At 41.5% G+C, this 14,167-nt stretch overlaps 1 protein-coding gene across 3 annotated transcripts in view; it reads left to right on the top strand.

Moving 5' to 3' along the window:
* Positions 1–2,206: 2,206 nt before the first annotated feature.
* GDA (guanine deaminase) overlaps positions 2,207–14,167 on the top strand; it is a 30,707-nt gene continuing 18,746 nt past the window's right edge. For 2 of the 3 annotated variants that reach the window (XM_017807324.1, XM_017807322.1), the window contains exons 1-3: positions 2,886–3,066; positions 8,983–9,071; positions 12,224–12,395. In XM_017807324.1, the coding sequence (XP_017662813.1) occupies positions 2,944–3,066; positions 8,983–9,071; positions 12,224–12,395 (384 nt within the window). In that variant the 5' untranslated portion in view covers positions 2,886–2,943. Of the gene's footprint in view, positions 2,570–2,885; positions 3,067–8,982; positions 9,072–12,223; positions 12,396–14,167 lie in introns of those variants that run through there. The other variant, XM_017807323.1, reaches the window with a different exon arrangement.

The raw sequence follows: 14,167 nt of genomic DNA, 5'->3' as shown, positions 1-14,167 counted from the left end.
TGATAAACTAGTGAATAGTGAGGCAGATTTTTTTAAAAACAGCATTAGAACAAATTACATATTATTAATTATTGAATGTCTTAACACATACATGATAATTTCAAAGAGTTTTGAAAATTAAGATTTATTTTGAATGCTATTTAAAAAAGCATAATTTTAAAGAAGGTAAATCTCTCTCTTCAGACTCTTAATCAATTAAAAAAAAAAAAAAAGAAAAAGCATGGTATTTCACTCACTGTTGAGTTAATTACTATGTAACAGTCACAACTGAGCATTACATTTCTATCCCAAAAGGTGAAGTGCCTGGCCCAGCATATCCCAGCAAAACTAAACATACATCAGTGTAAGATTCTTACAATATTCTGGAAGAATGACTCAGTTTTTCATACTTGGCCAAGGTCTCACCCTGAGTCATGCAAGTATCTAGGGCATGCATGTGTAACTGTTGCAAACTAAAAACCAAAAAAATTCTGGGAGGAGAGAAGGGTGTTAGCACTCTTCCACGACTTCTATGCTCTCCCATGTGACAGCTGGAAAAAGCAGAAGAGACCTCTAGTTCTTTTGACAGTGAAATTATACAACTTCAGAGTGTTTGGAACCCACTAACAGAAACAAATTATCATTAACAATGTTTGTTATTGACATTTCTCCACCAAAAGCGCTGAAGGAAGAAACTGTAAATGTTTTTTTATTTTCTTCTCTTGAATAAATACTCTCTGGATTATATCTCACTGAAATCACTGGACTATCATTCTTTTTGTAAGGAAGCTGGAGGAAATCTCTGAGGTTTTCAATGGAAAACCAGAGTTGAAGGAGCATGAGATTCTCGAGAGCAGCCCACTTCCCTACTGAACACAACCAAAAGGTTTCTTGGGAACTGTGAGCTCTGCTGAATATTATTTTGGACAGCAGTGTACGTGAGTCTGGGTAGCAGCCAGCACAAGAGCTTGGGATTCTGAACCAAAAGCTGTGTGTAGCCTGATTTGCGTTAAGTGAAGCACACAGCTGTCCTAGGGCGGCACACTGGAGAGGAAAATCAAACTAGTTGCTGCCAACAGGGCAAAGGCAAGCTGTATGGAGCTGCAGCTATTTCTGGGGAAAGTTGTTTTCACTCCTCTCTTCACAGAAAGAGCAAGCGAATTTACCTCTGCAGGGCTTGGTCCCTTCACCCTATTTCTCATCTCCACCCCCTCTACCTTTATTATTCAATAGCAAAAACAGCCTCTCTCTCACTATTTATCCTTCCTACAGCAAAAACCAATTTTCCTCACTTGGAGTAACAACTTGGAATACAGCTCATTTCAGTTGCAGCCTTAAGAAACACAATAGCATCAGCCTGAGAAACAACTTTGGAAGAGGGATTTTGCAAGTGCTAATTTAGAAGACTTTTGGTTCTATTTTTAAACATTTATTATTCTGTTCTTCAAGGAAGCCGGATTACTGTTAGCAAACTAAACTGCATGAAAGATTCTTATGCCTGCTTCTTCTCCAAACTAGATTAACCTGCAAGACCAATTTATGATTTTTTTTGCATGTTAGATTCTCATGTCAAAGAAGATAGAAATACAACAAAAAACTGCCTTGTGTCTTAAAACACTCTATTTTATCTTGGGATATTATTTGTAAAGTCATCTTAAACTTCAAGACCTATCACAACAATTGCCAATATAAGTATGTAAAAGTCACTTTCACATGTTTGTTTTATTCTGAACACCCTTTATTGCCCAATTAAGTTGATCTCAAAATCCAGGTAAGGACATTCCATTGATATCAGTAAATACAATTTTTTTAAACTTAATTCTCAGCAACCTAACATATTCTTATAGAAAGGAGGCAAGTTAAAGGCTGGTGACTTGTCCATAGCAGATCAAAATTAAATTTATTCTGTGATTTCCCAGTGTGTTTCTCTCTCCTACCAGCACTAATCTGGAGAGTTTGTCGGAAAGATAATCTGCTATGCATTTGTATAGTGTCAGCACAGTGGGAAGTGCAAAGGTCTTTTAATGATAAACCATGTAATGACAAACTTTGCAATGCAGCCTTGAGAGCAATAGTGTCAGTGCCCTTGGTGCCAAGTTCATTCATAACTTGACAAGCTGATGAATAAGGGTGTCTTCAAACAGGAATTCAGAGGACATTCATGGTGTTATCCTTGGTATTCATCATTCTGTCTCTGAAGTTTTATCCCAATATTTTCAATAGTGATCCTCTTAGCATGTGTTCATGATATACTTTGACTTAGGTTGCTGGAGGGAATATGGTTCTGGGAACACAGTTCTCTGAGTTAACAAAATTAGTTTTTCCCTGTCTTTCATTTTCCTGAAGTTGCTCTCTCTTTTTCTGTAGATCATCTTCACTGAATGAGGCTGCCTATTTCTGGTAGTTCTGGTACTTCAGAAGGCATCTGTTTTCTACTCCTATACCCTACAAACGTGCCTCGCACAGAGGCCGAGGACCGAGGAATCTGCCTGAGACTTGAAGATCTTAAAGGTCTTTTCCAACCTACAAACCCAACCAACTGTAAATGAAACTTTTGCAAGTGGTTACAACCTTCATGTTGTTTGCAAAAGTGAGTTGCCAGACACTAGTAAAGAATTAACAGACACCTTGTCGGCTTACCCACCGCTTCCCAAGGAGTAACTGGGACCCCAAAACACGCCGGGCATTGCTCCGGGCTTGCGCGACCCTTGCACGGGAGAGGACCCATCCCTCGGAGAGGGGATCAGCGTCGGGGAGGCGGAGGGTTCCGGGTTCAGAGCACCCCTCGCACTGCCCGCGGGCACCTCCCGCCCTCCCTTCGTCGAAACCACTCCCCGAAGAGAAAGTCACCAGGGGGTGGGGAAATGGTGACAGCTCCAGGAAGCCGCCGGCGGCACCGGGAGACACCGAGGGGCGGCAGCCCGCTGGTGGCAGCTCGCAGCGCCGCCCGCCCAGCCCGCCGCCATGGGCTCCCCGCAGCGCCCGCCGCTCGCCCACGTCTTCAAGGGGACCTTCGTGCACTCCAGCGCCTCCGTACCCATGGAGATCCTCCACGGACACCTTCTGGGGGTGGACGATGACGGGACTGTGAGTGGGGGCTCGGGCGGGTGCCGCCGGTCCGGTGCGGGCGGCGGGGGGCGCGGGGGGTGCCCGGTGAACCCCTCGGGGCTACCCCGCTTCGCTCCGTCGGTGAGCTGGTCCTTGGGAGTCCTGCGCGCCCCAAGGGTCCGCGAGGGGCGGTGGAAATAACCCCTTTCAGCGCCGAGTCCACGTCCGGGGGTGGCGAGGGGCAGGGCTGGCTCCGCCGGTCTGTGGTGAGAAAGCGGAAAATTTTCGCACTCATGTCCGTCGGGGAAAGCGCCGCGGAGAAGTGATTTCGCACTTGCAGGAGCCGGAGGTAACCGAGATGGAGCGTCCCCTCAGCACGAGTCTGCAGTTAGCTGAAATCAGTTTTTGAGGTGTGCTGCGTGTTCCCAGAAAAGCAGCGCGCCTCGTCTGGACATGCTTTCAGATTCTGTGTTTTCTTTCAGTTTCAGAAGCAGGTTTTTCATTCTCAAAGTGTCTAAACAGTGATTGTGGGTAATTGCAATGTGCCCCCTGCACAGCCTTCCTAGTGGAGCTTTTTTATTTTCTTGGCAAAATAACCCATGGCATATACCCATAAAGAGTTAGGGATGTTAGTGGTACAAGCCAAGCTTTAAAAAAGCATTGCACTTACTGATAATGCAAGATCGAGTCCGGCAGGGAAGCTGTGTCATTCCCTTAACAGCATCACACTTGAAACTCAGTTTCACAGTGCAGGTCGTGTAGGTAGATTAGTGATTTCTTATAGACTCCATAACATATGTGGGCACCCTATGTAAAATTTTCTTTCTTGTGGCTAAATAACAGGCTTCACTGTGTCAGGCTTCAGTAACATTTGAAATCTGTGCAAAGCACATTTTAAGACCTAACAGTGTTTATTTTCTCTATTCACACATGTCTGTGAGGACCTGTTTCCAGGCATCTTTTATAGATGTTGAGGATCATCTTTTATAGATGCCTGGTGCAAGGTGTATCAAAGTCTGTGAGAATCTGTGTTTTGATGTACAGGAGGGGAATTACGTAATTATATATGGCTGGTGTCCACTAAAAACAATAGAGTTGAATGAAAAAAGGATTTAGTTGGTGTAACTCAGGTGCAGAAGACAAAAAGTCATACCCCATCCCACTCTCTCTAATGGCAATTTCCATTAAAGTGTCTCTACACAGCATCCATAGGAAATCAAGACTTTTAAGTGATTTTCTTGAAAAACAGATACCTTAGGAAGCTATGTGTAGGGATCTGTGCTCTCACTCTCTTCTCTTCTCCTAGGGAACAAGGATTCACAGTATACTCTTTTCCTTGCATAAACTGGCAGAAAGTGTTTTTTTTTTTCTTTCAAATATTTTCCATTAAAACAGTGTTGCCCAAAAATGAAATACCCACCCGAGTATGGTAACAATCACTTTTATTTTATTCTCTTTTTTTAAAAAAATTCTTGGCATTTTACTATTTCAGTGAGTTTTGGCATCCCCCCATATGCTCTCTTCCCTCCCTATTACATGAAATGTAATCTCTTTCAGAACAACCACTGGAATCACAAAAGAGTTGGCTTTTCAAGAAAGGCATAGTGGTTAGAAAATTACTTATCTTTATTATTCAAATTTACACCAAACCTGCTTCAGTGTTACTCCCAAAGAAGTAAATTTAACTAAACAGATATTGTTCTTCTGCCTCATGTTGCTAACTCCATTGTAGAAAAATCTTGCGCGGTCTCTGACGCCGTGAACAGATCAGCTTTTGTGAACAGCTGGGTCCCGTACTGCAGTGTGAGATCCTGCCTGTCCTTCAAGGGACATAAAATGTCAGCTCTCTCTGCTTTGCCTGTAGATGAAAAGGAAGGTTTAGCAAGGAAAACACTGCTGTCAGGTGTGAAAACCCAAACTATCTTCAAGTTAGCAAAGCAGGGACTGTGTTAACTGAGTGATTTGCAGAGCAGTGTAGTGTCATTCTTGAGGAACAGCAAGTAGAAAGAGCAGCCTTCCTTAGGCTAAAGAAAACAGACACAGATGCAAAATGTGAGTTATCGTTGAAATGTTGGAGTAATTAACTTAGCTGAGTAGAGTATTAAGTAAACAGAAAAAGTATTAAGCTAAAAGCTCCTGATGAAGTCATGAAAACTCTTGCTAGTTGTGGAATAAGAGTTAATATTTTTAAGTGGTTTTTTTTTAAGCGATTGGGACAACAAGAGGATGTGTGTTAGCTGTACAAGGAGGAAGGTACCAAGGTACCAACATCCATATGGAGTTCATTGCTTAACATTTCTCAGCAGGTTGTGTGGTTCCCGTAGCAACTGAGTCTAATAAGTGTTCTTGTCTCTCATTAAGCCTCAAATTCCAGTTTTGGGAACTAGGCAAGCAATAGGCCTCAAGTCTCTAATGCAAAAGTCATTTAATAACTGTAGAAGCAGGGAGGGAAGAGAGCATGTGGGTGGGGAAAAAAGGGATGGACCCCTTCCCATGTTCATCTGTGAATCTCATAGCCAGAAATAAAGAAACACAGGCACTGTTGGATCAAAAAAAACTGTGTTCCTTCAGCCGATATCATTCACTTTCCATTCTCTTGTTAGCAAAGTTATTTGCACTGTGGTACTTAGAGGCACTCAAAGTTTTCTGCGTCAGCTTTGATGCACAGTTTAGTTGACCACCTATGCTTTATGGAGGAGCTTTGGGCATCACTTGGAATATAAAAGGCCTGAGTTAGGGAGGTCTCAGCTCCTCAACTTTGGATCCTTTAGCCGCATCACATGGGTGGCATATGAGAACTTACAGAAGTGTTTGAGCAATCGTTTTTGCAGCTGTTGATGCTGTTTTTTGTGAATATACCTTTCCCAAAGTGCCTATTATTCTCCTCGACTTCCTTCTTGACAAGCTGAAGTGCCTGTGCACTTACTTCTTGACTCTGTAGTGACACTGCTGTAGAATTTTTTCTTGCTTCTACAGTGTTAAGGTCCAGAACTAATTTAAAGAACTGTCCACCAGGTTGGTTACTTTGAATGCACAAGCAAATACTGGAGCAAATGTCCAAGTGTAGGACCTCAAAGACCTTAAAGAATTCAGTTTTAGAAAGGTGTCCAGAGCAAATTCATCGTAAAGCAATGGGGAACATTTTGAGTAAGGAGTTCCATTGACAAATTTGTTTGAAGGGAGTGTAGATGTCTTGCTGATATACCCATAGTCTCATTTGACCGTAATGGACAAGTTGTCAGGTTTAGAATTGATTTCTTGTGATCATATTTTCTTAATTTTTTTCATGATGTAAGTATTTTATTTATCTGCACCCTAAGAGTACATAACAGCCACTGCTTTTCCATGGCAACGCCTGTTTCCAGAATTTGTCATCTGGTGTTTCATGTTTCTCTCTATCTTTTTTTTTCTCCTTCTTTCTCCTTCTTCCCCCAGCAGATCTAACCTCACTCATTCTGCATCCATTTTGATTTCAGTATCTGAATGACATTTTCGTTTTTGCCCATCAGTAATTTCAGTAGGTCTTTATTCCAAGCATTCCACTGCTATACAGTTCATTAAGTTGGCTGTATTCCTCTTTGGAAGGAGAGAGATACTGCTTCAAGTGAATTATTAATGGAGTACTATAATCTTGCAATTTTTGCTAGTGTGGTATTTATTTATAAGGTGTGATTTTAATATGTTTTTCTAACTAAAAATGTAAAACATCTGATCTTTAGACCATGTAAATCATATAAGCCATATGTTTGTTTAAAAGACTAGTCAGCTAAAAACTTCTTGTTTATCCGCCTTTGCTTATTTTCCTCTATGGAAAATTTAGAAAATGGTAAATTTCTATGCAAGAGGTCACACATACAAAAAAATGGCATGCAAATAACGGCCAAACAATGCTTTTTTGCTTCTCTTGCCCTTCCTCCTAAATTCCTTCCTATTTACCTTTTTTACAACTACTTGGTCTTACCTCTTTATTGTTGTTTTTTGTTTGGTGTTTCTTTGGGGATTTTTTTAACTGCTGCCTTAGAAACTCCTGTTATAAGGGTGATACAAGCCCTCAGCATGGACACCTTCTCAGGAGCAGAAGGATACTGGTAGCAGTAAGATTATTCCCTTGAATTTAGAGGAATGAGCTCTTATACCAAGGGAGTTAGAAGACCATGAATTGGTTTCTGGCAGAAGCTGTGGTTAGGCAAGTGTCATGGGTTTAACCTATAGCTGGGTTTTAGTAGCAGGGAAGGGCTGTAGGGTGGCTTCTGTTAGAAGCCACTAGAAGCTTTCACTGTCCTATGAAAAGCCTATGGTAGTCAGTTCCAGGAGGGATTTCCTGCTGCTGCCCAAGGCTGAGCCAATGAGATGCGCTTCTGTGATAACATATTTAAGAACAGGGGAAGAGAAGGTTGTCGCGCAGAAGAAATTCCAATCCGGGAGAACTAGCAGTCACCAAGGCCGGTGCAGCTGGAGGGAGGGAGGGGGGGGGGGGGCTTCCCATAAAGAACCACTGGAGTGCAGAAACCCTCCTGCAGCCTATTGAGGAGTCCATGCTGGAGCAGGAAGATACATGAAGGAGGCTCTGACCCCCTGTGGGAGGCCCAAAATGGAACAAAGTCCTGCTGAAGACCTGTGGCTCGCGGAGGGGGAAGCCCACAGCGGAGCAGTTTTTTCCGGGTAGGTCTTGTGGCCCCCGTGGGAGACCACATCGCTACAGCTCAACCCATGAAGAACTGCACCCGCTTGGGGAAGTCATCCATGGGGCAACAGGTTGAAACTGTTGCCCAAGGGGTGGATGGACTCACGCTGGAGAGGTTCATCAAGGACTGTCTCCCGTGGGAAGGACCACGGGAAGTGGTCCTTCTGAGTTTGTTTTGCCTGTTATACTGCCTTCTCTCAATCCTTATGTCTATTCATGAAATTCCTTTGCTGTTTTTTTCTTCCTCTCTCCTCTGCACTGATGCAGAGGGGAGGAGGGAGGGTAGTGGAGTGGTTTTAATAGGCCCCTGGCATCTGACCAGGGTCAAATCACGATAGCAAGAATTCTTAAAAGCCCAGTTTAGGCAGTCTTTGGCCAAGGGAGGCGTCAGGGTTCTCTACTCTGTTGAGTGTTGAGGAAACCTGGATCCCACACGGAGCCTGTAGTGCAGTGCCTAGGCGCCACAACCTTTGTTTCTTGGAGAGTTGTCATGCCTATTATTGATAGACTAGAAAATCAAAGAGTTGAGAATTCAGTTGCCAAGAGTCATGTGTAGATTAAAATACCATGGAATTTAAAAAGAAATAGAAAATGTTCTAAAATTATGATTTGGCAACAGCGACTCATCATCAGTACAGTGTTCTCCAGGAGTCAAATGGGGTTTAGTTTGGTTCCAGATTGTGGGGTTTTGTTTTGAAATAAATGAAGGTCTTAGCCTCCTTTTAGCCTGTTCTGTAAAATGAAAATGCTATCTGCATTTTTCCCCTCAATTTCTTTTGTCATCCTAGGCACTGAAGAAATAAAAAGAACCCTAACATTAATGACACAAACAGAAAATTAGAAATACTTAGCTTGATGTCAATTACTGCTGGGCAAAGCAAATTATTTGCCCCCTTTGGTTGTGAATACTATAATTGTATTCCCATAAGGCTGTTGCACACCTCCACAGCAAGTGACTACTGCTGGCATGATGTTACATTGCAGGAATGCCGGTGGACACTGAAATCTCTGCAGATGTGCCTGGGTATTACCTGAAAGTGAATTAATTGTTTTATTCCAAGTTACAAGATGGGTGCGGTTATTCACTGGATTGTGAAAAGGTGTTTCAAAATCATGCTTGATAGTCAGGAAGAACAAGTATTTCAATGCAAACCTGTCACCTTTGTAGTAAGTGCGTAAAATCTGCTTTAAGATATAACTAGTTTTGCCTTTACATAAAGCTGATGTGGGATACAGGCTTAAAGTACCTAACTATGTTTTCTTTCTTTCAGATTGTGTTTTTGGAACAAAGTGATCAGCAAGAGCAACTGGCTGAGAAGTGGGGTTTCAAAGCATCTGACATAAGACAACTGAGTAAACAGTATGTGTTTTGTTTAGATTAATTTCAGCAAATGCAGTTTATTCTTTGAAGGAAGTAGAGTGAGTCTCTGTGAATACAATTTCACAGGGAACGCGTAAAATCCAATTCAATGGGCAAAACTTCATTTCAGCTCCATGAGAGCTCTTTACCCATAGCTGCCTGTGTCCCAGATGGGACTCAGAGGGTGGACAGTCCGTGTGCTTTTTGCATTCCTTAGTTTGGGACTGCAGACATGGCTGACTTTTGCTGGCTGATGTACACTGCGCAGAACCAAATGCTGTATTTAATTTTCACACATAACCACTTCTATAGTCACAGATGTAAATGCTGTTCTTTCTTGAGATTGCATTTTATATCCATTCTGTTAGCAGTGAGCTGTGCCTAACTAAAGTGGAACTCTAGACTTAGTAAATGTAGGTAACACCGACGTTGCAGATATAAAACTCATTGCCTTGGACTTTGACACACTTCATAATAAAAGTTAATACGATTAGAAGATTTAAACCTTCTAAACACAGAGCCTTGGATTTCTCACTGTACTGCACCTAGAGTACTTCAGCCAGTGAAGTCCCCTAGTTTTCTGGTGAAATGAAATAGTTTTGAGTGCACTTACTATGCTTTGTCTCCTATTTAATTAAGAATGGTGTGAAACAAGGCTGCGTTCTCGCTCCTACCCTATTCACAGTCTTTTTCAGCATGATGCTCCAAAGGGCCACGGCAGACCTCAATGGTCAGGATGGTATCTACATTCGATATTGTACTGATGGAAGTCTATTCAACCTAAGGCGACTGAAGGCCCACACCAAGACCTTAAACCATCTTGTCCAGGAGCTGCTTTATGCTGATGACACCGCCTTTGTCGCCCACACAGAAGCAGCTCTGCAGCGTTTAACATCCTGCTTTGCAGATGCTGCTGAGCTCTTTGGGCTGGAAGTGAGCTTAAAAAAGACAGAGGTCCTCCATCAACCTGCACCTCAGGAAGTCTTCCATCATCCCCATATCACCATTGGTCAATCAGAGCTTAAATCAGTCCAGCAGTTTAATTACCTAGGTAGCATCATCTCCTCAGATGGTAAAATTAACGGAGAGATAGACAACAGGTTAGCAAAGGCATATAGAGCTTTTGGAAAACTCCATAAAGGAGTTTGGCAAAATAAACACTTGAAGAAAAGTACAAAGATCAGTGTTTACAAAGCCATAGTGTTGTCTGCTCTCCTGTATGGTTCTGAATCATGGGTCATCTACCGCCACCACCTGCGTCTCCTAGAATGCTTCCATCAGCGCTGCCTCCGTACAATTTTAAACATCCATTGGTCAGATTATGTGACCAATACATCTGTTCTACAGCAAGCAGCAATCACAAGTATAGAGGCCATGTTGCTGAGAACACAGCTGTGTTGGGCAGGGCACGTCTCAAGGATGAAGGACCACCGCCTCCCTAAGATCTTGCTTTATGGTGAACTTGCCACTGGCTGCCACATGAGAGGAGCCCCGAAGAAATAATACAAGGGCTCCCTGAACCAGCATTTCAGCCTTGGTCATATTGATCATCATAACTGGTCTGCTCTGGCCTCCAATCGGGAGGCCTGGAGACACACCATCTATAACGCTGCTGTTTCCTTCGAGAACACACGCAGGATCACTCTCAAGGAGAAAAGGCAACGCAGAAAGAATCGTGTCTTGCAGAATATACCACCTAAGGAGTCTTTCTGCTGTGCCTTTTGCAATTGGATATGTCTGTCTCGTATTGGCCTCATAAGCCACCAGCGTGCCTGTAACAAATGTGGATAGAGCCTTCCCAAATCTTCATTCGCGAAGCTTAGCCATGATGACTATGCTTTGTCTGTAGCAGCACTGTAAATGTCTTGTGGCTTAGCTGCAGCATCCTTTTAGTAATCAGTTGTTAAAAAATCTGTATGCTTTGTTGAAAGGCTAATCATATAGTATATATGAGTCATCAGATGTTTTCTTAACTTGAAATAGCCTGAGGAAAGTGGAAGGTGCTGAGAATATGGATCAGGTTGAGGAAGATCTTTCGGTATTTATACAATAGAGGAAAAACAGAAAGAAGGGGAACTACAAAGAGATGAAATCACTGTTCATTCAATAGTCAGGGAGAAGGGAAGAGACATGAGAGAAATTTACAGTATGGAGTTTCAGCCCAAACCAAAACAATTATAGCAACTTCCTAGTAATGTTGATATATTCATCCCTGTATGAATATATTCATCCCTGAACATTACATGACAACAAATAGTTTTACAGTTCCATTATAAATATGCCTTTCCTGTCAAGATACTGAGGAGAGATTTTTTTAACTGATGTCCGTGTCTGCATTTGTAGACACAGTGGCTGTTCTTCCGTTAAACCTGAAAATTCATTAGTTTTATATGTATATATATATATATAGAGAGAGAGAGAGGATAGAGAGATAGAGAGAGTAAAACTGGGATATTTTTGTAAATATAATGGTCAGGAAGTCAGAGGCATTCTAAATATATCCATACTAGCAAGCAGGACTGTGACCAAATCATCTCCATTTCAGGTGGATTCTACAGTGGAGTAATTTTAGTTGGGGCCTCTGGTGGTCTAGTGGTTAGGGTGCAGGACTCTCACCGCTGCGACCCGGGTTCGATTCCCAGCCCCCCGGGCAGATGGAGCTCGTCAGCCTAAGGCAATCCATCTAAGAGAAGGTCACTCTAAACAAACCTACGTCCTGAGACCCTCACTGCCACTGTCCAAGCTTGCTTGGCCCCGAAGGGTTAATGACCTTTCCCAAATCTTCGCTCGCGAAGACTGGCCATTATTAATTTTAGTTACTGTGAAGTCAGTTTGCATTTGTTGCTATTTAAACTGGATCAATATTAGAGATAATTGGATTCATCATGCTCTTATATTGTTTTTCTCACAATTAGCTATTTATATATGTGTTTCTGTGTAAATGTTATTATTCAACTACTTCATACTGAAAAAGGGATATGGGTAGAGTTACAGTAGGAGTTGATAGGCTGATGCTGAAAGAGGCAGGGTAATCTGTACTTGCCATTTACTCTGGTGGATTTTGCTCTGGTGGATTTGTTTAAAACAAAGCTACTTACCATGGAACATTTTGAGACATTTTGGACTATTATAACTTTATTTTCCTTCCCTAGTGAATTCTTCATGCCAGGATTGGTTGATACACACATTCACGCCCCTCAGTATTTATTTACTGGTACAAGAGTAGACCTGCCTCTTTTGCAGTGGTTGACTACCTACACGTTCCCAACAGAAGCCAAATACCAAGACAGTGGTTTTGCAGAAGAAGCATACACCAGAGTTGTTGTAAGTCCTGCAAACAACATTTACCTACTTGACGACGTTCATATTTGTGAAATATAGATATGTTTTCAGAAGGTCAGCAGAAAGAGTAGAGCATGTTTAATGTCGTGAAAACCAGATAAAACCAACAGATGGCCCCTGTTCTAATTGCCGACCCTTACTAGCTCCAGTCTTGTTCTGTTGACAAGAAAGTTCATTTAATCACAAGGCTAATGATGAACCTGTTTATCATCCTTTCTCAGTACAATGGCCAACACTTATGACTACTTTCAGAGTTAGTATAGCCAGAAGGTGCAGACAACTTCAATGCAGAAATAACCAAGCTTAGTAAAAAAAAAATATTAATTCAAGAGATATTTCCTTTTCTGCATAAAAATCCTTTATTATGAAATTATCTTCTGCAAAGACTACATCAAAGAGAAAAAGCAACAAATGTGAGGTGTCTTAGAGTGGTTAAGGAAGACATATCTACTGCTGAGGTCCTTGCAGCAGGAATGCAAGGGCATTTCACTGCAGAGGCTTTAGATGGAGTCAGTCAATGGTATTGTGACACAAAGAGAGACCTTGTTAGAGCTAGATGGGTTCTGAACAATATGAAGGCTTTAAGGTCTACTGGACAATAAGCAGCTAGGTCACATTGCAAAGTAATAGTTTTGTCCTATGACTGAAATTTATCCTGTAATATGCGGACTGAAATATCTTCAATATATTAAATTAATTGGCCAGCATAATTTGCTTTCCATTTTTCTATTACTATGACAACATATTTTGTCAAAATAATAATATAACAAATCTGAACTGATTAGTTATACTGTCCTTGCCACACAAATTTAAAAAGAAATTACTTTCTGCCATCTGCCATAATAAAAACATGTAGGAGCAGCTTGGTCATAAGTTCTAGTGACAGACACCATGCATAAAAGCATAAGGCTGCTTAAAGCATATAGGTGATTTCATCTTCCAGCTTGTGCCTCAACACTCTGTTACAGTTCACATTCAGTGACCTCAAAGTACTTACTGTGCAAGGTGTTTAACAGTATCATCTGGAAAGAGACTGCCAGTGAGAGATGTAAGTTAGTTGTAGGAGCTTCAACACAATGGTAAGGCTCTCCCCATGTGTATCGAAAAGGGGAGGAAAATGCCTTCACCCACAAAAGCTACAGAATACCAGTCACTTTGCAGTGTTCATTGAGGCTGACAATAACCTTCAGCTGTTAGAAACAGGACTAAACGTACAGGGAGCAGATATTTTTTCATATGTATCATTGTAGTTTTGGAGTTGTAATGAAAACACAGTGAATTTTTTTCAAACCAAAATCTTATTTCCAGTAAACACTTTCTATACTCAGCAAAAGAAATAATTTAGGTGAAATTTGCCAGCTTTCAGCTGGAACCTTCTCTGGTCCCTTCAATTTTAGGAAAGTCAATTCTTTGTGCTGATGATTTGGAAACAGAATGTTTTTGGATTTCATTTAACAATGTTGTTAGAATTCCAGAAGTAGAGAATTCTGGATTTTAAAAGCTAAAAACGACAAAAGTAGTTTATCTCAGTAATGACATTGTTATTTTTGAGACTCATTTTGGGAACCCTTAAAGACTTTCATTTGAATATTGTAAAGAAAAGACAGCTTGGCTTCGTGTTTGTCAGATAATTAGCCCTAGCTGTTCTCAATATTGTGTTGGATATCTCACCTTCTATCTCACTAAAAAAAATAGAAGAAAATTCTTAAATTACTTGGTAGCAAGAATCCAAATATGTAATTTAAACCCTTATG

The sequence above is a fragment of the Lepidothrix coronata genome, unplaced genomic scaffold (genome assembly GCF_001604755.1).
Source record: "Lepidothrix coronata isolate B3197 unplaced genomic scaffold, Lepidothrix_coronata-1.0 Scaffold18, whole genome shotgun sequence".
NCBI classification, from domain to species: domain Eukaryota; kingdom Metazoa; phylum Chordata; class Aves; order Passeriformes; family Pipridae; genus Lepidothrix; species Lepidothrix coronata.
Note: the sequence above shows the minus strand (reverse complement) of the source record. Positions and strands in the feature narration are given on the sequence as shown.